This window comes from Bos javanicus, chromosome 18 (genome assembly GCF_032452875.1).
Source record: "Bos javanicus breed banteng chromosome 18, ARS-OSU_banteng_1.0, whole genome shotgun sequence".
Classification (NCBI taxonomy): domain Eukaryota; kingdom Metazoa; phylum Chordata; class Mammalia; order Artiodactyla; family Bovidae; genus Bos; species Bos javanicus.
This window is the reverse complement of record NC_083885.1, coordinates 57,854,088-57,882,057: the sequence shown is the minus strand read 5'-3', so window position 1 is coordinate 57,882,057 and position 27,970 is coordinate 57,854,088. Positions and strand designations below refer to the sequence as shown.

General features: G+C 48.1%; 2 protein-coding genes across 8 annotated transcripts; both read left to right on the top strand.

Moving 5' to 3' along the window:
• The first annotated feature begins 1,699 nt into the window (after positions 1 to 1,699).
• On the top strand, positions 1,700 to 16,599 carry LOC133229703 (sialic acid-binding Ig-like lectin 14). Of its 5 annotated transcripts, none has more exons than XM_061386420.1 (7): positions 1,700 to 1,900; positions 1,998 to 2,372; positions 2,583 to 2,852; positions 3,068 to 3,139; positions 3,943 to 4,155; positions 4,258 to 4,393; positions 16,491 to 16,599. In XM_061386420.1, the coding sequence occupies exons 1-7, from the start codon at positions 1,864 to 1,866 to the stop codon at positions 16,519 to 16,521; spliced, it is 1,134 nt and encodes a 377-aa protein (XP_061242404.1). In that variant the 5' UTR covers positions 1,700 to 1,863; the 3' UTR covers positions 16,522 to 16,599. The 5 variants fall into 5 exon arrangements, with proteins under 5 accessions (XP_061242404.1, XP_061242401.1, XP_061242405.1 ...); XM_061386417.1 differs by having other exon boundaries at positions 3,901 to 4,155; XM_061386421.1 differs by having other exon boundaries at positions 1,704 to 1,900; positions 3,092 to 3,139; positions 16,491 to 16,597.
• Positions 16,600 to 18,151: 1,552 nt separating this feature from the next.
• Positions 18,152 to 22,644, top strand: LOC133229709 (sialic acid-binding Ig-like lectin 14). 3 transcript variants are annotated; one of them, XM_061386435.1, is made up of 7 exons: positions 18,152 to 18,581; positions 18,678 to 19,067; positions 19,281 to 19,544; positions 19,768 to 19,815; positions 20,634 to 20,846; positions 20,950 to 21,085; positions 21,356 to 22,644. In XM_061386435.1, the coding sequence occupies exons 1-7, from the start codon at positions 18,545 to 18,547 to the stop codon at positions 21,369 to 21,371; spliced, it is 1,104 nt and encodes a 367-aa protein (XP_061242419.1). In that variant the 5' UTR covers positions 18,152 to 18,544; the 3' UTR covers positions 21,372 to 22,644. The 3 variants fall into 3 exon arrangements, with proteins under 3 accessions (XP_061242419.1, XP_061242420.1, XP_061242418.1); XM_061386434.1 differs by having other exon boundaries at positions 18,157 to 18,581; positions 20,592 to 20,846; XM_061386436.1 differs by lacking the exon at positions 19,768 to 19,815 and having other exon boundaries at positions 18,153 to 18,581; positions 20,592 to 20,846.
• Positions 22,645 to 27,970: the final 5,326 nt, after the last annotated feature.

Genomic DNA, 27,970 nt, shown 5'->3' with positions numbered 1-27,970 from the left:
TGACATTGACTCAAGTGTTCAGATCCCTCCTTAGGCAAAAAAAAAGAAAAAAAAAAAAATGGTGTCACTGAGTGCAATACAGACATGGACCCCCAAATACAAAATGTGACCCCAGGTCTCTGGTGTGGCCCTGAAGTGTTTTCAGGGACTGAGAACAAAGAGCAAATGAACAAAGAAGCTGCCATATCTCTTTTCAATCAATAAATTCCAAGAACGCATGAATCTGTGAGCCAGGAACTGTGGATGAAGGTCAAATATATATTTCCTAAAAGTGTCAATATCACAGGCACATCACATCTGAGTTTCTTTCGAAATGAGAAACCTATGTAATCAATCACAAAACACAAAATGCTGAAAACCAAAAGATAAGACAGTTATTGCAGACTAGTTTTATTTCTTCCTTTTTTTTTTAAGCCATGACCTAGGGCTTGTGGGGTCTTAGTTCCCACACCAGGGATTGAATCTGGGCCAGAGGCAGTGAGAGTGCAGAGTGCTAAGCACTGGGCCACCATACCATTTTTCTCACAAGTCAGGCACACCTATCACACCTGCGTAACACCTGTTCCCCATACTTTTGGCCTGATCCTCTTTGATTGCCTTGTTTTAGGAGAATAAGCATGTATATTAATTAATATGAATATTCTACTAATAAAGTGTTAGTTAGCCATGTCTGACTCTTTGTGATCCCATGGACTGTAGCCTGCAAGGGCCCTCTGTCCATGGAATTCTCCAAGCAAGGATATTGGAGTGGGTTGCCAGTCCCTTCTCCAGGAGATCTTTCTGACCCAGAGATCGAACCCTGGTCTTCACACTGAGGGCAGATTCTTTACCATCTGAGCTAGCAGGGAAGCCCATTATATGAGGAAATAAGATTAATTATATCTAAAATAGAGTAGAAAGAAGATAATTGATTGATTGATGGACATTTCTTTCTGTTTCTGTAGTTTAAAAAAGTAAAAAATATATTAATATTTCTATCTAACTGTAAAAGAAACTTTCCATCAGTCCCATAGCTTCTTCCTGAAAGTGTCTAAAATGTTTATGATCATAGTCAAACTTGTGAAAATTAAAGAATTTTTTCCTGAAAGGGCAGTAAGTTCACAGGTTTTTTCCACACATGACTTAAGCCTTCATGTGGCTTTGAAAAGAAGGCCATTCAGAGTGAGGGGTCATGAACTGTGTTTCTGTGTGAGGTCTGGACTTTGGGGTCCCAGCTAAATGGGGCAAAGTTCTTCCTTTACCACCCCACTTTGCGTGGGCCTGTGTCCGGGTCGGCTGGTCCCACAGACCCTCAGATCCATGAAGATGCACAGCCCGTGTGCCCTGTTCTGAAAACCCTTCTGGGCAAAGGAGCTTTTCACGCTCAGCTTTCCTTCCTGGGTTCCACCCTCCAGCGTATGTGAGTCTTCCTGCCCAAGTCTGAATGGTTTTGAGAAATCTTTCAGTGTTCTTTTCCGGAAAGTTCAGTGTTTCTCTGTTGCAGGGTTGGTCCCACCCGATGACCAGGGCTGGACACGGTTTTTCTTTTCTGGTTGTGCCAGCCGCTGGGTGATCCCACCGTGGACCCGAGCATCACTGGACAGGTGGTCATGTCAGAGCCAAGTGCAGTGAAGCCTCTCAGCCTCTGGGGGCCTTAGGATCTCCCCCTGCGGTGTAGGGTGTGGGGTGGGACCTTCTGTCTTCTCAGGGCTGCCCCTCCTCCATGGCCTGGGGCGTCCAAGTTCCCCTTCTCTGCTTGGCCAAGGCTCTGTCTCTGTCACCCTCTGGCTTCCTGTTGGGGCTTCCTCGTTCCCTCCCCACATTCGGGGCGCTTCCCTCCCCAGCAGAGGGACCTGAACCCGCTCTGTGCTGGCGGATGCTGACATGGTGCCCCTGCTGCTACTGCCCCTGCTGTGGGGGGGTGAGTGGGGGAGGGTGGGGGACGGGGCTCACGGCTGGGGGAGGGGAGCACCTGTGGGGAGGGGCTGGAGCTGCTGCTGAGCCTCTGTGTCCCCCAGGGTCCCTGCAGGAGCTTCTAGGGTACGAGCTCCGAGTGCAGGAATCAGTGGTGGTGAAGGCGTGCATGGACGTCCACGTGCCCTGCTCCTTCTCCTACCCCTGGTATTACTCTGGCGAACTCTTCATCTACTGGTTCCGGGAAAAAGACCACCACACCAATGATGCTGTGGCCACAAATGACCGAAAGAAACCTGTGAAGCCAGAGACCCAGGGCCGATTCAGCCTCCTCGGGAACCCCAGCAACAACGACTGCTCCCTGAGCATCAGAGAGGCCAGGCTGAGCGACTCAGGGGTCTACTACTTCCGAGTGGAGAAAGGACCTACTCTGAAATACAGCTACAGAGAGAAGAAGCTGAATTTGCAGGTGACAGGAGGTATGACAGGGGGCCCAGGAGAGGACCCTGGCCCATGGAGACTCCTCTATTAGAACGGGAACAGGGTATAGGAGCCCTCCCTGCTCCAGGTCTTGGGGTTTGAGGGTTCAGGAGAGACCCAGAACTGGGAAGGAGTTGTGACCCTGACCCTCTGGGTCCCCACACCCCTGCATCCAGGCATCTCCCTCTGTCTCATCTCCCTTTCTTCAGAGAAACCCGACATCCAGTTTCTGGAGCCTCTGGAGTCCGGCCGCCCCACAAAGCTGACCTGCAGACTGTCACTAGCCTGTGATGAGCCACACCCTCTCCTGTTCTCCTGGGCGGGGGACGCCCTTGATGCCATGAAGCCAGACACCCTCCACTCCTCGGAGCTCACCCTCACCCCGAGGCCCCAGGACCACGGCACCAACCTCACCTGTCTGGTGACACGCCAAGGATCGCAGGTGGCCCTGGAAAGAACTATCTGGCTCAACGTCTCCTGTGAGTGTGGAGGGGCGGCGGGGTCCCTGAGGGCGCTGGTGTGTGTGTGTGGGTGTGCGCGTGTGTGTGCGTGTGTAGAGAGAAGGCCAGCCCACTCTTCTATGGGTCTGCGCCCTGGGAGCTGAGGTGGGGAGTGACCGTGAAGGACAGCCCCCCCATTCCTGGTTTCCCTCCTGGGGTGCTGGTCAGTTTCCATCCCACTCCTCCCTCTGCAGCAAGCCCATGTCTTTCTGCCCCAGATGCTCCGAGGAACCTCCGCATGAGCCTCTCCTTCAGAAATGTCACAGGTAGGACAGGACCTCTCCTCTCCAGGGCTGGGTCCTGCTCCTGGGACTGCCTCCAAGGTGGTGCAGGGGAGTGGGCTTGAATGTGATCAGATAAGGGAAGAGCAAGGAGAAAATCACCAGCCTGCCACACCTCCCAAGCACTAGAGCACACACACATGCAATACACACTGAGACTCATACACACAGGCACACACACATAATACATACATATGAACATACACTGAGACACGCACAGAAACGCCCATACACACAGGCACACACACATCACACATATACACAGAGATATACCCACAGCACAGGCACCATCATGCACATATACACTCACGGACATATACACGTGCACTCATGCACACATACACACAGGCACACACACATACACCCCACACGTATACACACTCACACACCCTGTTCAAAGCCCATTTCCTTCACCATGGTTCTATTGTGTGGCTTTCTTCCACAAAAGCTTCCTTAGTCCCATCCTCTGCTGCCTTCACTGAATCAACATCTCAAGCCTTGAGGCTCTGGTTTTCTTTCCACCAAACAGCCCAGGCCTGTCCCATTGAGACACCAAGCCTCCCCTGAAGATACGAGGCCCAGACATGTTGGCTCAGCCTGCGTAGGGTGGGAAGGTCCAGCCCTGGGACCACAGGGAACCCAGCTGGCCAGCCAGGGGAGGAGACAGCGAAGCCAGGAGATCCTGGGAAGGAGGGAGGAGGAGACCTCAGCCTCCCCCAGCTCTCCCACTGGGCTTTCCCCCAAAGCCCACAAGATTCTGCAGAACACCACATCTATTCTCATCTCAGAAGGCCAGGCGCTGCAGCTGCTGTGTGTTGCTGACAGCAATCCCTCTGCACAGCTGAGCTGGTTCCAAGGGTCTCCCACCCTGGAGGCCACCCCCATCTCCAGCACTGGGGTCTTGGAGATACCACAAGTACCGGCTGGAGATGGAGAAGTCACCTGCCGAGCGCAGAACCCTCTGCGCTCCCAGCAGGTTTCCTTCAGCCTCTCTGTGCAGAGTGAGTTGCAGACAGGTCCTGCGGGTGGGCAGCATTGGCAGGTGTGTGCCTTTGGGAGGGCTGGGTCTGGGGACTGAGCTTCACCCCCTCTCCCTTCCGCAGAAGGCCCCCCTCCCTGCAGCTGTGAGACTGAGGAGCAGCAGGGCTCCTGGCCCCTGGTCCTCACCCTGATCAGAGGGGCCCTCATGGGGGCTGGCTTCCTCCTCACCTATGGCCTCACCTGGACCTACTACACCAGGTGAGCACCCCTGTGCCCCTGCGCGGACGTCCGGGGAATGGCTCTGGAGTTGCCGGTGGGGCTGGGTGGTCCTGTCCTGCCTGGAGCTAAGCTGTGTGATTCTCCAGGGACTTCCTGTTGGTCCAGTGGTTGAGCCTGTGAGTTTCCACTGCAGGGGGCAGGGGCTCGATCCTGGGTTGAGGAACTAAGGTCGCATATGCCTTGAGGCAGAGCCCAGAATGAATGAAATGGGTCTGACTCTCGGACCTGAGACTCTATTGGCTCTGCAGGTGTGGTGGCCACTAGGAGCTGGGCTGAGGGGTATGGCTGAGCCTCGCTCCCTCTCATGACGAGATTCACCTGAGGATGCAGAGCCCAGAGGACAGACGTGGGGACATCACAGTTTGCTTCTCCCTGGAAACTCTCGCCTCCAACCCTGTGTCGTTTGCATCCACGAGCCTTTATTTGTGGAGATGACTGCGTGACAGTAGGAAGAGTCAATGCCATTGAAAGGCGACTTTCTGACTTACCTCGCTTAGTATGGGATTACTCATGTTTTTACATGTATCAATAACTCATTCTTGGTATTGCTCGGTTTTGTCTTGAAAATAGTATTTTATGTATGACTATTCCTCCAGTTATGTATGGACTCTGAAATATGATGACATTGCCTTCGTTTGCAAATTTTGGCTCATTCAAAGTAACGTTGACGTGAATGGTGTGATGAAAATAGGAGGGCTAGCACTTTCCTCCTGGTGGGTGTGGAACTGCTTCATCATAAATTTGGCATATATTTAGTTTGAGAAGGTAGCCTCAGAGAGTTCTTTTGAGTAGTTAGATGAGTTTATATCCCATGGCATATGTGAGGGTTCTGAGCTTTGTACACCCTCAGGAGCACTTGTATTACCTACACGGTCAGTTTTCAGCCCTGCACTCCACTGTGACGGTATCTCCTTGCCTTTTTAGTTTCTTTCCCTCATGTGCAATGATGTTGAGCCGTCTGAATATCTTCTTTAGTGAAATTCCTGTTTCGATCTTTGCCCACTTAAAATAAAAATTGGTACCATCTTTCTAAATTCCATATATATGTGTTAGTATACTGTATTGGTGTTTTTCTTTCTGGCTTACTTCACTCTGTATACTAGGTTCCCGTTTCATCCATCTCATTAGAACTGATTCAAATGTATTCTTTCGAGACAGCAGAAGAGACACTGATGTATAGATCAGTCTTATGGACTCTGTGGGAGAGGGAGAGGGTGGGGAGATTTGGGAGAATAGCATTGAAACATGTATAATATCATGTATGAAATGAGTCGCCAGTCCAGGTTCGATGCACGATACTGGATGCTTGGGGCTGGTGCACTGGGACGACCCAGAGAGAGGGTATGGGGAGGGAGGAGGGAGGAGGGTTCAGGATGGGGAACACAGGTATACCTGTGGCGGATTCATTTCGATATTTGGCAAAACTAATACAATATTGTAAAGTTTAAAAATAAAATAAAATTTAAAAAAAAAATCACTTCTATGTAATTTAAAAAAAAATAAAAATTGGGCAGTCTTTTTCTCGTTAATTTGAATTGTTTAGTCTGGATGTGACTTTTTAAAAATTAAAATATAATTGATTTATAATGCTGTATTAGTTTCACAGTACAGCAAAGTGATTCAGTGATATACATATATTCTCCCCAGATTCTTTCCCATTATACTTTTTTACAACTTTGTTAGTATACTTCGTGGGCTGTACAGCTGGTCCTTGTTGGTTATCTATTTTAGATACTGTAGTGTGTATTTGTCAATCCCAATCTCCCAATTTATCCTTCCTCCCTCTGAAAAAATTTTAAGATTTTTACACTTTAAGAAACTAACAAATGTAAACGGAGTATTTCTAAATAAATATTAAACAAAGTTTTTTTTTGTTTTGTTTTGTTTTTTTTTTTGGTTTCCAGAACTGGTTACTGGGAGGGTGTAGAATGTTTAGGGGCACTGTCAAATTGAGGAAACCTTATGAAATATCAATCCTAAAGAGCATTGACATCACAGGTTATTTCCATACATGGCTTGAGCCTTCACGTGGCTTTGAAAACAAGGGCATGCAGTGTGAGGGGTCCTGAATGCCATTCTTGTGAAGTCCGGGCTTCGGGGGTCTGCACTGAGTGGGGCAAGGCGCTCACTTCAGCCACCCCATTTTGCATGGGCCTGTGCCCCGGAGAAGGCAATGGCACCCCACTCCAATACTCTTGCCTGGAAAATCCTATGGACGGAGGAGCCTGGTGGGCTGCAGTCCATGGGGTCGCTGAGGGTCAGACACGACTGAGGACTTCAATTTCACTTTTCACTTTCATGCATTGGAGAAGGAAATGGCAACCCACTCCAGTGTTCTTGCCTGGAGAATCCCAGGGACGGGGGAGCCTGGTGGGCTGCTGTCTATGGGGTCGCACAGAGTCGGACACGACTGAAGTGACAGCAGCAGCAGCAGTGCCCCGGGGGCTGGTCCTACAGACACTCAGGTCCACGTAGACCCGTAGGCCTGTGCCGTGTTCTGACAACCCTTCTGGGCAAAGGAGCTTTAATGTTCAAGTTTTCCTTCCTGGGCTCCATCCTCCACTGTTTGGGGGTCTGGAAACTTTTTTCCTGCCTGAAGTGGAATGGTTTTGATAAATTTTTCAATATTCTTTTCCAGAACGTTCGGTGTTTTTCAGCTGTAGGTGGGTCAAGCCGGATGACCAGGGCTGGACTTTGTTTCTCTTTTTCTGGTTTCACTGCTCCCGGGGCGATCCCATGGTGAATATGAAAATCATTTGGAAGGTGATCGTGTCACATCCAGGCTTCCCTGGTATCTCGGTGGTAAAGAGTCAGGCTGCAATGCAGAAGATGTGGGTTCAGTACCTGGGTTGGGAAGATCCCCTGGAGAACAAAATGGCAACCCACTCCAGTATTCTTGCCTGGGTAATCCCATGGGTTGAGAAGTCCAGCGGGCTATGGTCCCTGGGGCCGCAGAGTCGGACACAGCATAGTGAGTAAACAACAACATTTCAGAGTCACATATGGTGAAACCTTGCCAGCTCTGGGGCTTCATGCTCTCCCCTGCAGCCTGCGGCAGAGGGGAGGGGGGAGAGGTTGGAGGGAGAACGTGAAACAGCCTGACTTCTCATCGATACCCTCCCAGACCCGCCTATGGAGTCCACCTCCCCCTTCTTCGCCAGCCAGTCTTCATCACCTGCTGCCTTCCTGGCTTCCTGTTGGGGCTTCCTCCTTCCTTCCCCACATTTGGGGCACTTCCTCCCAGACGGAGGCACCTGGACCTGGGCTGGAGGATTCGGACATGGTACCGCTGCTGCTGCTGCACCCAGAGACTCTGCATTCCTTGAAGTTCACCCCCACCCTGAGGCCCCAGGACCACAGCACTGACCTCACATGTTGGGTGAATCTCCAAGGATCTCAGGTGACCATGGAGAGAGCCATCCATCTCAATGTCTCCTGTGAGTGTGGAGGGGTGGCTGAGTCCCTCAGGGCAGTGGTGTGTGTGTGTGTGTGTGTGTGAGTGTGTAAAGAGAAGGCCAGCCTACTCTTCTATGGGTCTACGCACTGGGAGCTGAGGTGGGGAGTGGCCGAGAAGGACAGCCCTCCGCTTCCTGGTTTCCCTCCTGGGGTGCTGGTCAGTTTCCATCCCACTCCTCCTCTGCAGCAAGCCCATGTCTTTCTGCCCCAGATGCCCTGAGGAACCTCCCCATCAGCCTCTCCTTCAGAAACACCACAGGTAGGACAGGACCTCTGCTCTCCAGGGCTGGGTCCTGCTCCTAGGACCGCCTCCAAGGAGGGGGGGGGGGTGTGCACTTGAGTGGGATCAGATATGGGAAGAACAGCGAGAAAATCACCACCCCGCCCCACCTCCCATGCACTAGACCACACACACATGCAATATACACAAAGATATATGAACAGATGTTAATAGATCCTGGGAAGGCCAGATGGTGAGAACTCAGCCTCCCCCAGCTCTCCTGCTGGGCTTTCCCCAAAAGCCCTCAAGATTGTGCAGAACACCTCGTCCCTTCTCATCTCAGAGAGCCAGGCACTGCAGCTGCTCTGTGTTGCTGACAGCAACCCTCCTGCACAGCTGAGCTGGGTTCCAGGGTTTCCCACCCTGGATGCTGCCCCCATCTCCAGCACCAGGATCCTGGAGATGCAGGGCTGAGACCTGCAGAAAGAGAGTTCGCCTGGCGAGCTCAGATCCCTCTGGGCTCTTGCTTTGTCAGCACATATGTCTCTTCGGACAATCCATTTCTGAGTATTGGACAAGAGCCCAGTTTCAGGCTCTGGAAGGGGTCCCCCTTCCTGCAACACTTCCAGTGAATATTCAAGGTTGATTTCCTTTAGGATGGATTGGTTGGATCTCCTTGCATTCCAAGGGACTTTCAAGAGTCTTCTCCAACACCACAGTTCAAAAGCATTAATTCTTTGGCACTCAATTTCTTTATAGTCCAGCTCGCACATCCATACATGACTACTGGAAAAACCATAGCTCTGACTATACAGAACTTTATCAGCAAAGTAATGTCTCTGCTCTTCAATATGCTGTCTAGGTTTGGAAGGAAATATAGCTTTTCTTCCAAGGATCAAGCATGTTTTAATTTCATGGCTGCAGTCCCCATCTGCTGTGATTTTGGAGCCCCCCAAAATAAAGTCTGTCATTGTTTCCCCATCTATTTGCCATGAAGTGATGGGACGAGATGCCATGAACTTAGTTTTTTGAATGTTGGGTTTTAAGCCAGATTTTTCACTCTCCTCTTTCACCTTCATGTAGAGGCTGTTTAGTTTCCTTCTCACTTTCCACCATAAGGGTGGTGTCACCTGCATATCTGAGGTTATTGTTACTTGTCCTGGCAATCTTGATTCCAGCTAGTGCTTTGTCCAGCCCAGCATTTCTCATGATGTACTCTGCATATAAGTTAGAAAAGCAAGGTGACAGTATGCAGCTGTGACGTACTCCTTCCCCGATTTTGAACCAGTCTCTTGTTCCATGTCTGGTTCTAACTGTTGCTTCTTGACCTGCAAACAGGTTTTGTAGGAGGCAGGTAAGGTAGTCTGGTCTTCTTATCTCTTGAACAATTTCCCACAGTTTGTTGTGATCCACACAGTCAGTAAAGAATCTGCCTGCAATGCTGGAGACCTGGTTCAACTCCTGGGTCAGGAAGTTCCCCTGGAGAAGGGATAGACTACCCACTCCAGTGTTCTTGGGCTTCCCTGGTGACTCAACTGGTAAAGAATCCACCTGCAATGGGAGACACCAGGGTTTGATCCCTGGGTTGGGGAGGTCCCTTGGAGAAAGGCATGGCAACTGACTTCCAGTGTTCTTGCCTGGAGAATCCCCATGGACAGAGGAACCTGGCGGGCTGCAGTCCATGTGGTCCACAGTGTAGGAAATGACTGAGGGAATAAGCACATCACAGCAGCACAGCACTTCTTTCCTGGTGGGTAAGGAAGTGTTTCGCCATAAGGCCAGCATTTATTTAATTCTAGAAGGCAGCCTCAAAGAGTTCTCTTGATTAGCCAAGTGAATTTCCATCCCAGCATCATAACAGAACTCAGTTTCACGTTTCAGTGGGAGATAACTAACCAATTCGATCACATGAACCACAGCCTTGTTTAACTCAATGAAACTATGAGCCATGCCATATAGGGCCACCCAAGACAGACGGGTCATGGTGGAGAGTTCTGACAAAACGTGGTCCACTGGAGAAGGGAATGCCAAACTGCTTCAGTATTGCCTTGAGAACCCCATGAACAGTATGAAAAGGCAAAAAGATAGGACACTGAAAGATGAACTCCCCAGGTCAGTAGGTGCCCAATATGCTACTGGAGATCAGCGGAGAAATAACACCAGACAGAATGATGAGCCGGAACCAGAGCAAAAACAACACCCAGTTGTAGATGTGACTGGTGATGGAAGTACAGTCCAATGCTGTAAAGAATAATATTGCATAGGAACCTGGATGTTAGGTCTGTGAATCAAGGTAAATTGAAAGTGGTCAACAGGAGATGGCAAGACTGAACATTGACATTTTAGGAATCAGCAAACTAAGATGGACTGGAATGGCCGAATTTAACTCAGATGACCATTATATCTACTACTGCGGACAAGAATCCCTTAGAAGAAATGGACTAGCCATCATAGTCAACAAAAGTGTCTGAGTGCAGTACTTGGATGCAGTCTCAAAAATGACAGAATGATCTCTGTTCATTTCCAAGGCAAACCATTCAATATCACATTAATCCAAGTCTATGATCCTACCAGTAATGCTGAAGTTGAACGGTTCTATGAAAACCTACAAGACTTTCTAGAACTCACACTCATGAAAGATGTCCTTTTCATTATAGGGGACTGGAATACAAAAGTAGGAAGTCAAGAAATACTAGGAGTAACAGGCAAATTTGGCCTTGGAGTACAGAATGAAGCAGGGCAAAGGCTAATAGAATTTTGCCAAGAGAATACACTGGTCATAGCAAACACCCTCTTCCAACAATAGAAGAGAAGACTACACATGGACATCACCAAATGGTCAACACCGAAATCAGAGTGATTATATTCTTAGCAACCAAAGGTGGATAAACTCTACACAGTCAGTAAAACAAGACCAGGAGCTGACTGTGGCTCAGATCTTGAACTCCTTATTGTCAAATTCAGACTGAAATTGAAGAAAGTGGGGAAAACCACTAGACCATTCAGGTATGACCTAACTCAAATCCCTCACGATTATACAGTGGAAGTGAGAAATAGATTTAAGGAATTGGATCTGATAGACAGAGTGCCTGACGAACTATGGACTATGGTGGTTCGTTACATTGTACAGGAGGCAGTGATCAAGACAATCCCCATGAAAAAGAAATGCAAAAAAGCAAATGGTTGTCTGAGGAGGCCTACAAATAGCTGAGAAAAGAAGAGAAGCGAAAGGCAAAGGAGAAAAGGAAGGATATACCCATCTGAATGCAGAGTCTCAAAGAACAGCAAGGAGAGATAAGAAAGCCTTCCTCAGTAATCAATGCAAAGAAATAGAGGAAAACAATTAAGTGGGGGAAGACTAGAGATCTCTTCAAGAAAATTAGAGGTACCAAGGGAACTTTTCATACAACGATGGGCACAATAAAGGACAGAAATGGTATGAACCTAATAGAAGCAGAAGATATTAAAGAGGTGGCAAGAATACACAGAAGAACTGTCCAAAAAAGATCTTCATGACCCAGGTAATCACGATGGTATGATCACTCACCTAGAGCCAGACATCCTGGAATGGGAAGTCAAGTGGGCTTTAGGAAGCATCACTTAGGAAGCATCACTTAGGAAGCATCACAAAGCTAGTGATGGTGATGGAATTCCAGTTGAGCTATTTCAAGTCTTAAACGATGATGCTGTGGAAGTGCTGCACTCAATATGCCAGCAAAGTTGGAAAACTCAGCAGTGGCCACAGGACTGGGAAAGATCAGTTTTCATTCCAATTCCAAAGAAAGGCAATGTCAAAGAATGCTCAAACTACTGCACAATTGTACTCTTCTCACACACTAGTAAAGTAATGCTCAAAATTCTCCAAGCCAGGCTTCAGCAATATGTGAACTGTGAACTTCCAGATGTTCAAGCTGAATTTAGAAAAGGCAGAGGAAGCAGAGATCAAATTGCCAACATGTGTTGGATCACCAAAAAAGCAAGAGAATTCCAGAAAAACATCTACTTCTGCTTTATTGACTATGGGAAAGCCTTTCACCGTGTGGATCACAACAAACTCTGGAAAACTCTTAAAGAGATGGGAATAGCAGACCATCTGACCTGCCTCTTGAGAAATCTGTCTGCAGAACAGCAAGCAACAGTTAGAACTGGACATGGAATAACAGACTGTTCCAAATCGGGAAAGAGCTACATCAAGCCTGCATATTGTACCCTGCTTATTTAACTTATATGCCTAGTATATCACAAGAAATCCTGGACTGGATGAAGCACAAGTTGTAATCAAGATTGTTGGGACAAATATCAATAACCTCAGATACGCAGATGACACCACCCTTATGGCAGAAAGTGAAGAACTAAAGAGCCTCTTGATGAAAGTGAAAGTGGAAAGTGATAAAGTTGGCTTAAAACTCAGCATTCAGAAAACTAAGATCATGGCATCCAGTCCCATGACTTCAAGGAAAACATATGGGGAAACAGTAGAAACAGTGGCAGACTTTATTTTGGGGGGCTCCAAAATCACTGAATATGGAGACTGCAGCCATGAAATTAAAAGACACTTACTTCTTGGCAGGAAAGTTATGACCAGCCTAGACAGCATATTTAAAAGCAGAGTCATTACTTGGCCGATAAAGGTCTGTCTAGTCAAAGCCATGTTTTTGCCAGTAGTCATGTATGGATGTGAGAGTTGGACCATAAAGAAAGCTGACTGCTGAAGAATTGATGCTTTTGTACTGTGGTGTTGGAGAAGACTCTTAAGAATCCTTGGACTGCAAGGACATCAAGCCAGTCCATCCTAAAGGAGATTGGTCCTCAATATTCATTGAAAGCACTGATTCTGAAGCTGGAACTCCAACACTTTACCACCTGATGCAAGGAACCGACTCATTGGAAAAGGCCCTGATACTGGGAAAGATTGAAGGCGGGAGGAGAAGGGGACGACAGAGGATGAGATGGTTGGATGGCATCACCGACTCAATGGACTTGAGTTTGAGTAAACTCCGGGAGTTGGTGATGGACAGGGAGGCCTGGCGTGCTGCAGTCTATGGGATCTCCAAGAATCGAACATGACAGAGAGACTGAACTGAATGAATCATGAGTAACCAGCAGATCAGGTGTACATGTGACAACCTGGATTTGAAACAGGCATATGAAACTGGAGGGGCAGTCTGGAAGAACTGAAGTCTTGTAGGATGTGATGCTATTTACAGGTAGACAGTGTCAACATTGAGTTGGATTGAGTTGAGTTGAATTCTGAGAATTCAACTCAATTCAACAGAATTGCTTGTGCGTGATGTGGTCGAACTGACAGACACATTGGAATCGGGCCCACAATCATCTACATTCATTTTCTTGTACTAAATCTGGAAACCCAGTGTTGTTTCACCTTACAGCACTTCATGTGGCCCCTCCCAACACCCAGCCTTATAACCGTCTTTAAACCCTTCAATTGCCACATGTGGGTTTTGGCCACCATTACTCATGGTTGCTCTAGAACATGCATCCAAGGAGTGGAAGTGTTGGGTCCTCAGGTAAGAACAAGCTCAGCTTGCCGTAAGAAGCTGTTTTCCTCTCAAATGTGTGGGCCAACTTACATTTCAACAACCACTGCTCCACACTTTCCCAGCAGTTGGTGTTTTGAGAGACTTTAATAGCTGGCTACTTGGAGCACACGTAGTCATGCCCTGTTAGTGTCTTAATGTGCAGGTTCCTGACTGCAGTTACGTGGGGCAGCTTTCCATTCCCTGACGGTCTCCTTATACGTTGCCCTCGATGAAAGTCCTGCTCATTTGGGCCCATTTCTGTATATTTCTTTTACCTTAGGCATTTGTAGAAACTCATATTTTGACTACTGTTACTTTGATGGTTATCTGTGTCATCAGTGTCTTCTCCCACCTGATGGCTTTCAATTCGGCACTCCCAGGGATGTCTGTTATGAAGAGTTCTTCATTTGAATACAGCTCGGGATTTCGGCGTCTGTCTTAGAGATGGCGTTGTTTCTGTGTTGTTCAGGAATCCTGCCCCCCCCACCCCATCCCACGCAGTCATGGAGACACTTGCTGCAGTGTCTTGCAGCAGCTCTACTGTTTGTCTCTCTAAATAGATCTTCAGCCCATCTGCACTTGATTTTGGTTCCCATATGAGCTAGGGGTGCAGTTGCATTTGACTGGCTTCAGATCCCTGTCGCCCACAGAGTAATTGAAACGCCTATCTCTTTGTCACTTCTTTCTATCACCTTTTCTATTGCACATGATGCTTCCTGTGGTTGGGGTTTATTTCTAGGTTCCCTTTTCCGATCCACTAGTCTACCTGACCATCCCTCTTTCAGTCCAAAAGTTTGGTTCTACTATGCTCTAATATACCCTGGAGAAGAGAATGGCAACCCAATCCAGTATTCTTGCCTGGACAATCCCATGGACCCAGGAGTCTTGTGGGCTACAGTCCATGGGGTGGCAAAGAGTCAGACATGACTGTCCAACTAAGCAACAGGCAGGGGGTTATGTATCTTCACAACTTGCAGAGCCAGGCCTCACACATTGTTCTTTTCAAGGTTCCCTTGCCTTCCTTGAAATGTCTGCTTCCTTATAAATTTTACAGTGGAGTTACTGAGTTCCACAGATGTCCACTTGGGATGCAGTGACATACATTTTGATTCTGCACATTATTTTGAGTAGAATGGATATTTATATTCTTTTTTCAAACCCCTAATGTGGCATATTTTCCCATTTATTTATATCTTTAATGTCCTTCAAGACAGATTTATAATTTTCTCCATTGAGGTTTTGTATATCCTCTTGTTGTATACCTTTCTAAATGTTAGATAGATTCCAGGTATATCCTAATTTTTGATGCAACTGTCAATGGCTCTCATACAGTTTTATATTACTGTGATATGAGAACGTAATTGATCTTTTTGGCCGAGTGGCAAGGCTGTGGGACCTTGGTTCCCTTACCAGGGATCAAATTCCCATCCCTTGCTTTAGAAGGTAGATGCTTGGTCATGGACCACAGGGAAGTCTGCAATGAATTTTTCAAATTTGAATTTGTCTCAAGTCATTGTGCTCTCTTGTTAAACCTCTAAATGTATCGGTATAAACTTTTGGATTTTTCTACATGTAGAACTTTTATGAACATAAATCTTTCTTTTTTCCTTTCAATTGTTATACCTTTTACCGATATTTGTTGACTTGCTAGGGTGGAACCTATGCTACTCCATTAAGTATGATGTTTTCTAAAGATACCCTTCATCTTTTTAGGGAATTTCTCTTTTATTTCCAATGCACTGTGAATTTTATCACAAAGGCATTCGCTCTCATCCAGTGTTCATTGTTTTCATCTCTGGAGATTTAATCAGTGAATCAGGGACAGTAGCCACACTAGAAGCCACACTACGTATTGTATATTTCCACAGAGGAAATGTAACATAAGTAATCGATTGTGCAGCTGTTGAAAGGCCACTGGAGCCTGTCAAGCAGGGAACACTCTCTTAGTTTTGGACCACTCTAATCCAAGCCCCCAACTTGACGTTTTTCAAATCTTTCACATACATAGACACATATTGTCTCTGAGATAGAGGTATAACCTTGTGTTAGTTTCAGGTGTACAATGTAATGATTTAATATATGTACATATTACAAAATGATCACCACATATGCCTAATTAACATTTATATCTATAAGGCTAAAATTTTTTTGTGTGAAGAGAAATTTTAAGATCTAGTCTTTTAGCAACTTTCAAATATACAGTGCAGTATTGTTAACTGTATTAGTGTCCTTAACATTTTAAATATAGTCACCATGATGTACATTACATGTCCATGACTTATTTATTTTATTCCTGGAAATGTGTACCTTCTGACCACTTTTGCCAATTTTGCCATAGAGCCCACTCTCTACCTCTGAGAACCACCAGTTATTTCTCTTTATCTATGACGTTATGTTGTTTGTTTTTTTTTCAGTTCCACCTACCTGTGAGATCATACAGTATTTTCCTTCCTCTGTCTAACGTGTTTCATTACCCTAATGCCCTCACGTACCATCCATGTATTGTAAAGGCAGGATTTCCTTCTCTTTTATAGCTGAAGAATGATCCCGAGTATGCACACACTGCAGTTTCTTTATTCATTCTCTCACCATCGGATATGGAAGTTGTTTCCATGTCTTCAATAATGTACATAGCGCTTCCATGAACATGGGGTGCATATATCTTTTCAAATTGCCTATTTCATCTTCTTTAAAGGCCCCAAAGTGAAAGTGCTTGAGGCTCTATTTTTAGTTTTGAGGAACCTGCACAGTGTCCCCATACTGGCCACACAATTCACATTCCCACCAGCAGTGCCCAAGGGTTCCCTTTACCCCACGTCCTCACCAACACTGCTTGTTTCTTGTTCTTTGACCGTCCCAGCTTGACCTTTGCTGGACACCAGCCGCTCTGAAGGTGTGCTGCACAGCCCTGCGGATCCTGGCCTTCTCCAGCGCCTGCTTGTCCAGCAATGTTCCCGCAACCGGTGAGGAGTGAGGGAGAGAGCTCTTCCCCTCTTTTTCACCAGGACCCTGGGCAGGGCCAGTCCAGGGTTCTGTGGAGCCTGACATTGACTCAAGTGTTTGAATCCCTCCTTAGGCAAAACAAAAAAAGAAAAAGAAAAAAACAGTGTCACTGCATACAATACAGACAAGGCCCCCAAATACAAAATGTGACCCCAGGTCTCTGGTGTGGCCCTGAAGTGTTTTCAGAGACTGAGAACAAAGAGCAAATGAACAAAGAATCTGCCATATCTCTTATAAATCAGTAAATTCCAACAATTCATGAATCTGTGAGCCAGGAACTGTGGATGAAGGCCAAATATATATTTCCTAAAAGTGTCAATATCACAGGCACATCACATCTGAGTTTCTTTCGAAATGAGAAACCTACATAATCAATCACAAAACATAAAATGCTGAAACCAAAGATAAGACAGTTATTGCAGACTATTTTTCTTTCTTCCTTTTTTTTTTAAGCCATGACCTAGGGCTTGTGGGGTCTTAGTTCCCAGACCAGGGATTGAAGCTGGGCCGGAGACAGTGAGAGTGCAGAATGCTAATCACTGGGCCACCATACCATTTTTCTCAGAAGTCAGACATACCTATCACACCTGCGTAACACCTGTTCCCCATACTTTTGGCCTGATCCTCTTTGATTGCCTCTTTTTAGGAGAATAAGCATGTATATTAATATGAATATTCTACTAATAAAGTGTTAGTTAGCCATGTCTGACTCTTTGTGATCCCATGGACTGTAGCCTGCAAGGGCCCTCTGTCCATGGAATTCTCCAAGCAAGGATGCTGGAGTGGGTTGCCAGTCCCTTCTCCAGGGGATCTTCCTGACCCAGGGATCAAACCCTGGTCTTCACACCGAGGGTAGATTCTTTACCATCTGAGCTAGCAGGGAAGCCCATTATATGAGGAAATAAGATTAATTATATCTAAAATAGAGTAGAAAGAAAATACAGTATTTCCACTGGCACGATTAATTGACGGACATATCTTTTTCTTTCTGTAGTTTAAAAAAGTAAAAAATATATTAATATTTCTATCTAACTGTAAAAGAAACTTTCCATCAGTCCCATAGCTTCTTCCTGAAAGTGTCTAAAATGTTTATGATCATAGTAAAATTTCTGAATCTTAAAGAATTTTTTCCCAAAAGGGCAGCAGGTTCACAGGTTTTTTCCACACATGACTTAAGCCTTCATGTGGCTTTGAAAAGAAGGCCATCCACAGTGAGGGGTCGTGAACTGTATTTCTGTGTGAGGTCTGGACTTTGTGGTCCCAGCTGAATGGGGCAAAGTTCCTCCTTTACCACCCCACTTTGCGTGGGCCTGTCCTGGTCGGCTGGTCCCACAGACCCTCAGATCCATGACGACGCACAGCCCGTGTGCCCTGTTCTGAAAACCCTTCTGGGCAAAGGAGCTTTTCACGCTCAGCTTTCCTTCCTGGGTTCCACCCTCCAGCGTATGTGAGTCTTCCTGCCCAAGTCTGAGTAGTTTTGAGAAATCTTTCAATGTTCTTTCCTGGAAAGTTCAGTGTTTCTCTGTTGCAGGGTCAGTCCCACCCGATGACCAGGGCTGGACCTGGTTTCTCTTTTCTGGTTGTGCCGGCTGCTGGGCGATCCCACCGTGGACCCGAGCATCACTGGACAGGTGGTCATGTCAGAGCCACGTGCAGTGAAGCCTCTCGGCCTCTGGGGGCCTCAGGATCTCCCCCTGGGGTGTGGGGTGTGGGGTGGGACCTTCTGCCTTCTCAGGGCCACCCCTCCTCCATGGCCTGGGGCGTCCAAGTTCCCCTTCTGTGCTTGGCCAAGGCTCTGTCTCTGTCACCCTCTGGCTTCCTGCTGGGGCTTCCTCGTTCCCTCCCCACATTCGGGGCGCTTCCCTCCCCAGCAGAGGGACCTGAACCGGCTCTGTGCTGGCGGATGCTGACATGGTGCCCCTGCTGCTGCTGCCCCTGCTGTGGGGGGGTGAGTGGGGGAGGTGGGGGACGGGGCTCACGGCTGGGGGAGGGGAGCACACGTGGGGAGGGGCTGGAGCTGCCGCTGAGCCTCTGTGTTCCCCAGGGTCCCTGCAGGAAATGGCAGGGTACGGGCTCGAAGTGCAGGAATCAGTGGCGGTGAAGGCGTGCATGGACGTCCGCGTGACCTGCTCCTTCTCCTACCCCTGGAATTCGGGATATCCCTGGTATTCCTCTGCCGAACTTTTCACCTACTGGTTCCGGGAAAAAGACCAGCACACCAATGATGCTGTGGCCACAAACGACCCAAGGAAACGAGTGAAGCCAGAGACCCGGGGCCGATTCAGCCTCCTCGGGGACCCCAGCAACAATGACTGCTCCCTGAGCATCAGACAGGCCAGGCTGAGCGACTCAGGAGTCTACTACTTCCGAGTGGAGAGAGGATATGATGTGAGATACAATTACAAAGATAAGAAGCTGAATTTGCAGGTGACAGGTATGACAGGGGGCCCAGGAGAGGACCCTGGCCCATGGAGACTCCTCTATTAGAACAGGAACAGGGTATAGGAGCCCTCCCTGCTCCAGGTCTTGGGGTTTGAGGGTTCAGGAGAGACCCAGAACTGGGAAGGAGTTGTGACCCTGACCCTCTGGGTCCCCACACCCCTGCGTCCAGGCATCTCCCTCTGTCTCCTCATCTCCCTTTCTCCAGGGAAACCCGACATCCATTTTCTGGAGCCTCTGGAGTCCGGCCGCCCCACAAAGCTGACCTGCACACTGTCACTAGCCTGTGATGAGCCACACCCTCTCCTGTTCTCCTGGGCGGGGGACGCCCTTGATGCCATGAACCCAGACACCCTCCACTCCTCGGAGCTCACCCTCACCCCGAGGCCCCAGGACCACGGCACCAACCTTACCTGTCGGGTGACAATCCAGCAGGTGACCCTAGAGAGAACCGTCCTTCTCAACGTCTCCTGTGAGTGTGGAGGGGTGATGGGGTCCCTGAGGGCAGTGGTGTGTGTGTGTGTGTGTGTAGAGAGAAGGCCAGCCTACTCGTCTGTGGGTCTGCGCCCTGGGAGCTGAGGTGGGGAGTGGCCGTGAAGGACACCCACCCCCCCTTCCTGGTTTCCCTCCTGGGGTGCTGGTCAGTTTCCATCCCACTCCTCCCTCTGCAGCAAGCCCATTTCTTTCTGCCCCAGATATTCCGAGGAACCTCCACATCAGCCTCTCCTTCAGAAATGTCACAGGTAGGACAGGACCTCTCCTCTCCAGGGCTGGGTCCTGCTCCTGGGACTGCCTCCAAGGTGGGGCAGGGGAGTGGGCTTGAATGTGATCAGATAGGGGAGGAGCAAGGAGAAAATCACCACCCTGCCCCACCTCCCATGCACTAGACCACACACATGCAATACACACTGAGACTCACACACACAGGCACACACACATATAGTACATACACATGAACATACACTGAGACACACACAGAAACACCCATACACACAGGCACATACACATCACACATATACACAGAGATATACCCACAGCACAGGCACCCATCATGTACACATACACTCATGGACATATACATGTGCACTCAGGCACACGTGCACTCAGGCACACATTCACACAGGCACACACACATACACCCCACATATATACACACTCACACACCCTGTTCAAAGCCCATTTCCTTCACCATGGTTCTATTGTGTGGCTTTCTTCCACAAAAGCCTCCTTAGTCCCATCTCCTGCTGCCTTCACTGAATCAACATCTCAAGCCTTGAGGCTCTGGGTTTTCTTTCCACCAAACAGCTCAGGCCTGTCCCATTGAGACACCAAGCCTCCCCTGAAGATACGAGGCCCAGACATGTTGGCTCAGCCTGCTTAGGGTGTGAAGGTCCAGCCCTGGGACCGCAGGGAACCCAGCTGGCCAGCCAGGGGAGGAGACAGCGAAGCCAGGAGATCCTGGGAAGGAGGGAGGAGACCTCAGCCTCCCCCAGCTCTCCCACTGGGCTTTCCCCCAAAGCCCACAAGATTCTGCAGAACACCGCATCTATTCTCATCTCAGAAGGCCAGGCGCTGCAGCTGCTGTGTGTTGCTGACAGCAACCCCTCTGCACAGTTGAGCTGGTTCCAAGGGTCTCCCACCCTGGAGGCTACCCCCATCTCCAGCACCGGGGTCTTGGAGATACCACAAGTACCGGCTGGAGATGGAGAAGTCACCTGCCGAGCGCAGAACCCTCTGGGCTCCCAGCAAGTTTCCTTCAGCCTCTCTGTGCAGAGTGAGTTGTAGGGCAGGTGCTGGGGACGGGCAGCCTGGGCAGGTGTGTGCCTTTGGGAGGGCTGGGTCTGGGGACTGAGCTTCACCCCCTCTCCCTTCCCCAGAAGGCGCCCCTCCCTGCAGCTGTGAGACTGAGGAGCAGCAGGGCTCCTGGCCCCTGGTCCTCACCCTGATCAGAGGGGCCCTCATGGGGGCTGGCTTCCTCCTCACCTATGGCCTCACCTGGACCTACTACACCAGGTGAGCACCCCTGTCCCCCTGCGCGGACGTCCGGGGAATGGCTCTGGAGTTGCCGGTGGGGCTGGGCGGTCCTGTCCTGCCTGGAGCTAAGCTGTGTGATTCTCCAGGGCCTTCCCTGTTGGTCCAGTGGTTGAGCCTGTGAGTTTCCACTGCAGGGGGCAGGGGCTTGATCCTGGGTTGAGGAACTAAGGTCGCATATGCCTTGAGGCAGAGCCCAGAATGAATGAAATGGGTCTGACTCTCGGACCTGAGACTTTATTGGCTCTACAGGTGTGGTGGCCACTAGGAGCTGGGCTGAGGGGTATGGCCGAGCCTCGCTCCCTCTCATGACGAGATTCACCCGAGGATGCAGAGCCCAGAGGACAGACGTGGGGACATCACAGTTTGCTTCTCCCTGGAAACTCTCGCCTCCAACCCTGTGTCGTTTGCATCCACGAGCCTTTATTTGTGGAGATGACTGCGTGACAGTAGGAAGAGTCAATGCCATTGAAAGGCGACTTTCTGACTTACCTCGCTTAGTATGGGATTACTCATGTTTTTACATGTATCAATAACTCATTCTTGGTATTGCTCGGTTTTGTCTTGAAAATAGTATTTTATGTATGACTATTCCTCCAGTTCTGTATGGACTCTAAAATATGATGACATTGCCTTCGTTTGCAAATTTTGGCTCATTCAAAGTAACGTTGACGTGAATGGTGTGATGAAAATAGGAGGGCTAGCACTTTCCTCCTGGTGGGTGTGGAACTGCTTCATCATAAATTTGGCATATATTTAGTTTGAGAAGGTGGCCTCAGAGAGTTCTTCTGAGTAGTTAAATGAGTTTATATCCCATGGCATATGTGAGGGTTCTGAGCTTTCTACAACCTCAGGAGCACTTGTATTACCTACACGGTCAGTTTTCAGCCCTGCACTCCACTGTGACGGTATCTCCTTGCCTTTTTAGTTTCTTTCCCTCATGTGCAATGATGTTGAGCCGTCTGAATATCTTCTTTAGTGAAATTCCTGTTTCGATCTTTGCCCACTTAAAATAAAAATTGGTACCATCTTTCTAAATTCCATATATATGTGTTAGTATACTGTATTGGTGTTTTTCTTTCTGGCTTACTTCACTCTGTATACTAGGTTCCAGTTTCATCCATCTCATTAGAACTGATTCAAATGTATTCTTTCGAGACAGCAAAAGAGACACTGATGTATAGATCAGTCTTATGGACTCTGTGGGAGAGGGAGAGGGTGGGGAGATTTGGGAGAATAGCATTGAAATATGTATAATATCATGTATGAAACGAGTCGCCAGTCCAGGTTCGATGCACGATACTGGATGCTTGGGGCTGGTGCACTGGGACGACCCAGAGAGAGGGTATGGGGAGGGAGGAGGGAGGAGGGTTCAGGATGGGGAACACAGGTATACCTGTGGCGGATTCATTTCGATATTTGGCAAAACTAATACAATATTGTAAAGTTTAAAAATAAAATAAAATTTAAAAAATAAAAATCATTTCTATGTAATTTAAAAAAAAATAAAAATTGGGCAGTCTTTTTCTCGTTAATTTGAATTGTTTAGTCTGGATGTGACTTTTTAAAAATTAAAATATAATTGATTTCTAATGCTGTATTAGTTTCACAGTACAGCAAAGTGATTCAGTGATATACATATATTCTCCTCAGATTCTTTCCCATTATACTTTTTTACAACTTTGTTAGTATACTTCGTGGGCTGTACAGCTGGTCCTTGTTGGTTATCTATTTTAGATACAGTAGTGTGTATTTGTCAATCCCAATCTCCCAATTTATCCTTCCTCCCTCTGACAAAATTTTAAGATTTTTACACATTAAGAAACTAACAAATGTAAACAGAGTATTTCTAAATAAATATTAAAGAAAGGTTTTTTGTTTTTTTTTTTTGGTTTCCAGAACTGGTTACCGGGAGGGTGTAGAATGTTTAGGGGCACTGTCAAATTCAGGAAACCTTATGAAATATCAATCCTAAAGAGCATTGACATCACAGGTTATTTCCATACATGGCTTGAGCCTTCACGTGGCTTTGAAAACAAGGGCATGCAGTGTGAGGGGTCCTGAATGCCATTCTTGTGAAGTCCGGGCTTCGGGGGTCTGCACTGAGTGGGGCAAGGCGCTCACTTCAGCCACCCCATTTTGCATGGGCCTGTGCCCCGGAGAAGGCAATGGCACCCCACTCCAATACTCTTGCCTGGAAAATCCTATGGACGGAGGAGCCTGGTGGGCTGCAGTCCATGGGGTCGCTGAGGGTCAGACACGACTGAGGACTTCAATTTCACTTTTTACTTTCATGCATTGGAGAAGGAAATGGCAACCCACTCCAGTGTTCTTGCCTGGAGAATCCCAGGGACGGGGGAGCCTGGTGGGCTGCTGTCTATGGGGTCGCACAGAGTCGGACACGACTGAAGTGACAGCAGCAGCAGCAGTGCCCCGGGGGCTGGTCCTACAGACACTCAGGTCCACGTAGACCTGTAGGCCTGTGCCGTGTTCTGACAACCCTTCTGGGCAAAGGAGCTTTAATGTTCAAGTTTTCCTTCCTGGGCTCCATCCTCCACTGTTTGGGGGTCTGGAAACTTTTTTCCTGCCTGAAGTGGAATGGTTTTGATAAATTTTTCAATATTCTTTTCCAGAACGTTCGGTGTTTTTCAGCTGTAGGTGGGTCAAGCCGGATGACCAGGGCTGGACTTTGTTTCTCTTTTTCTGGTTTCACTGCTCCCGGGGCGATCCCATGGTGAACATGAAAATCATTCGGAAGGTGATCATGTCACATCCGGGCTTCCCTGGTATCTCGGTGGTAAAGAGTCAGGCTGCAATGCAGAAGATGTGGGTTCAGTACCTGGGTTGGGAAGATCCCCTGGAGAACAAAATGGCAACCCACTCCAGTATTCTTGCCTGGGTAATCCCATGGGGCTATGGTCCCTGGGGCCGCAGAGTCGGACACAGCATAGTGAGTAAACAACAACATTTCAGAGTCACATATGGTGAAACCTTGCCAGCTCTGGGGCTTCATGCTCTCCCCTGCAGCCTGCGGCAGAGGGGAGGGGGGAGAGATTGGAGGGAGAACGTGAAACAGCCTGACTTCTCATCGATACCCTCCCAGACCCGCCTATGGAGTCCACCTCCCCCTTCTTCGCCAGCCAGTCTTCATCACCTGCTGCCTTCCTGGCTTCCTGTTGGGGCTTCCTCCTTCCTTCCCCACATTTGGGGCAATTCCTCCCAGACGGAGGCACCTGGACCTGGGCTGGAGGATGCGGACATGGTACCGCTGCTGCTGCTGCACCCAGAGACTCTGCATTCCTTGAAGTTCACCCCCACCCTGAGGCTCCAGGACCACAGCACTGACCTCACATGTTGGGTGAATCTCCAAGGATCTCAGGTGACCATGGAGAGAGCCATCCAGCTCAATGTCTCCTGTGAGTGTGGAGGGGTGGCTGAGTCCCTCAGGGCAGTGGTGTGTGTGTGTGTGTGTGTGTGTGTGAGTGTGTAGAGAGAAGGCCAGCCTACTCTTCTATGGGTCTACGCACTGGGAGCTGAGGTGGGGAGTGGCCGTGAAGGACAGCCCTCCGCTTCCTGGTTTCCCTCCTGGGGTGCTGGTCAGTTTCCATCCCACTCCTCCTCTGCAGCAAGCCCATGTCTTTCTGCCCCAGATGCCCTGAGGAACCTCCGCATCAGCCTCTCCTTCAGAAACATCACAGGTAGGACAGGACCTCTGCTCTCCAGGGCTGGGTCCTGCTCCTAGGACCGCCTCCAAGGAGGCTGGGGGGTGTGCACTTGAGTGCGATCAGATATGGGAAGAACAGCGAGAAAATCACCACCCCGCCCCACCTCCCATGCACTAGACCACACACACATGCAATATACACAAAGATATATGCACAGATGTTAATAGATCCTGGGAAGGCCGGATGGTGAGAACTCAGCCTCCCCCAGCTCTCCTGCTGGGCTTTCCCCAAAAGCCTCAAGATTCTGCAGAACACCTCGTCCCTTCTCATCTCAGAGAGCCAGGCACTGCAGCTGCTCTGTGTTGCTGACAGCAACCCTCCTGCACAGCTGAGCTGGGTTCCAGGGTTTCCCACCCTGGACGCTGCCCCCATCTCCAGCACCAGGATCCTGGAGATGCAGGGCTGAGACCTGCAGAAAGAGAGTTCACCTGGCAAGCTCAGAACCCTCTGGGCTCTTGCTTTGTCAGCACATATGTCTCTTCGGACAATCCATTTCTGAGTGTTGGACAAGAGCCCAGTTTCAGGCTCTGGAAGGGGTCCCCCTTCCTGCAACACTTCCAGTGAATATTCAAGGTTGATTTCCTTTAGGATGGATTGGTTGGATCTCCTTGCATTCCAAGGGACTTTCAAGAGTCTTCTCCAACACCACAGTTCAAAAGCATCAATTCTTTGGCACTCAATTTCTTTATAGTCCAGCTCGCACATCCATACATGACTACTGGAAAAACCATAGCTCTGACTATACAGAACTTTATCAGCAAAGTAATGCCTCTGCTCTTCAATATGCTGTCTAGGTTTGGAAGGAAATATAGCTTTTCTTCCAAGGATCAAGCATGTTTTAATTTCATGGCTGCAGTCCCCATCTGCTGTGATTTTGGAGCCCCCCAAAATAAAGTCTGTCATTGTTTCCCCATCTATTTGCCATGAAGTGATGGGACGAGATGCCATGAACTTAGTTTTTTGAATGTTGGGTTTTAAGCCAGATTTTTCACTCTCCTCTTTCACCTTCATGTAGAGGCTGTTTAGTTTCCTTCTCACTTTCCACCATAAGGGTGGTGTCACCTGCATATCTGAGGTTATTGTTACTTGTCCTGGCAATCTTGATTCCAGCTAGTGCTTTGTCCAGCCCAGCATTTCTCATGATGTACTCTGCATATAAGTTAGAAAAGCAAGGTGACAGTATGCAGCTGTGACGTACTCCTTCCCCGATTTTGAACCAGTCTCTTGTTCCATGTCTGGTTCTAACTGTTGCTTCTTGACCTGCAAACAGGTTTTGTAGGAGGCAGGTAAGGTAGTCTGGTCTTCTTATCTCTTGAACAATTTCCCACAGTTTGTTGTGATCCACACAGTCAGTAAAGAATCTGCCTGCAATGCTGGAGACCTGGTTCAACTCCTGGGTCAGGAAGTTCCCCTGGAGAAGGGATAGACTACCCACTCCAGTGTTCTTGGGCTTCCCTGGTGACTCAACTGGTAAAGAATCCACCTGCAATGGGAGACACCAGGGTTTGATCCCTGGGTTGGGGAGGTCCCTTGGAGAAAGGCATGGCAACTGACTTCCAGTGTTCTTGCCTGGAGAATCCCCATGGACAGAGGAACCTGGCGGGCTGCAGTCCATGTGGTCCACAGTGTAGGAAATGACTGAGGGAATAAGCACATCACAGCAGCACAGCACTTCTTTCCTGGTGGGTAAGGAAGTGTTTCGCCATAAGGCCAGCATTTATTTAATTCTAGAAGGCAGACTCAAAGAGTTCTCTTGATTAGCCAAGTGAATTTCCATCCCAGCATCATAACAGAACTCAGTTTCTCGTTTCAGTGGGAGATAACTAACCAATTCGATCACATGAACCACAGCCTTGTTTAACTCAATGAAACTATGAGCCATGCCATATAGGGCCACCCAAGACAGACGGGTCATGGTGGAGAGTTCTGACAAAACGTGGTCCACTGGAGAAGGGAATGCCAAACTGCTTCAGTATTGCCTTGAGGACCCCATGAACAGTATGAAAAGGCAAAAAGATAGGACACTGAAAGATGAACTCCCCAGGTCAGTAGGTGCCCAAGTGCTACTGGAGATCAGTGGAGAAATAACACCAGACAGAATGATGAGCCGGAGCCAAAGCAAAAACAACACCCAGTTGTAGATGTGACTGGTGATGGAAGTACAGTCCAATGCTGTAAAGAATAATATTGCATAGGAACCTGGATGTTAGGTCTGTGAATCAAGGTAAATTGAAAGTGGTCAACAGGAGATGGCAAGACTGAACATTGACATTTTAGGAATCAGCAAACTAAGATGGACTGGAATGGGCGAATTTAACTCAGATGACCATTATATCTACTACTGCGGACAAGAATCCCTTAGAAGAAATGGAGTAGCCATCATAGTCAACAAAAGTGTCTGAGTGCAGTACTTGGATGCAATCTCAAAAATGACAGAATGATCTCTGTTCATTTCCAAGGCAAACCATTCAATATCACATTAATCCAAGTCTATGATCCTACCAGTAATGCTGAAGTTGAACGGTTCTATGAAAACCTACAAGACTTTCTAGAACTCACACTCATGAAAGATGTCCTTTTCATTATAGGGGACTGGAATACAAAAGTAGGAAGTCAAGAAATACTAGGAGTAACAGGCAAATTTGGCCTTGGAGTACAGAATGAAGCAGGGCAAAGGCTAATAGAATTTTGCCAAGAGAATACACTGGTCATAGCAAACACCCTCTTCCAACAATAGAAGAGAAGACTACACATGGACATCACCAAATGGTCAACACCGAAATCAGAGTGATTATATTCTTAGCAACCAAAGGTGGATAAACTCTACACAGTCAGCAAAACAAGACCAGGAGCTGACTGTGGCTCAGATCTTGAACTCCTTATTGTCAAATTCAGACTGAAATTGAAGAAAGTGGGGAAAACCACTAGACCATTCAGGTATGACCTAACTCAAATCCCTCACGATTATACAGTGGAAGTGAGAAATAGATTTAAGGAATTGGATCTGATAGACAGAGTGCCTGACGAACTATGGACTATGGAGGTTCGTTACATTGTACAGGAGGCAGTGATCAAGACAATCCCCATGAAAAAGAAATGCAAAAAAGCAAATGGTTGTCTGAGGAGGCCTACAAATAGCTGA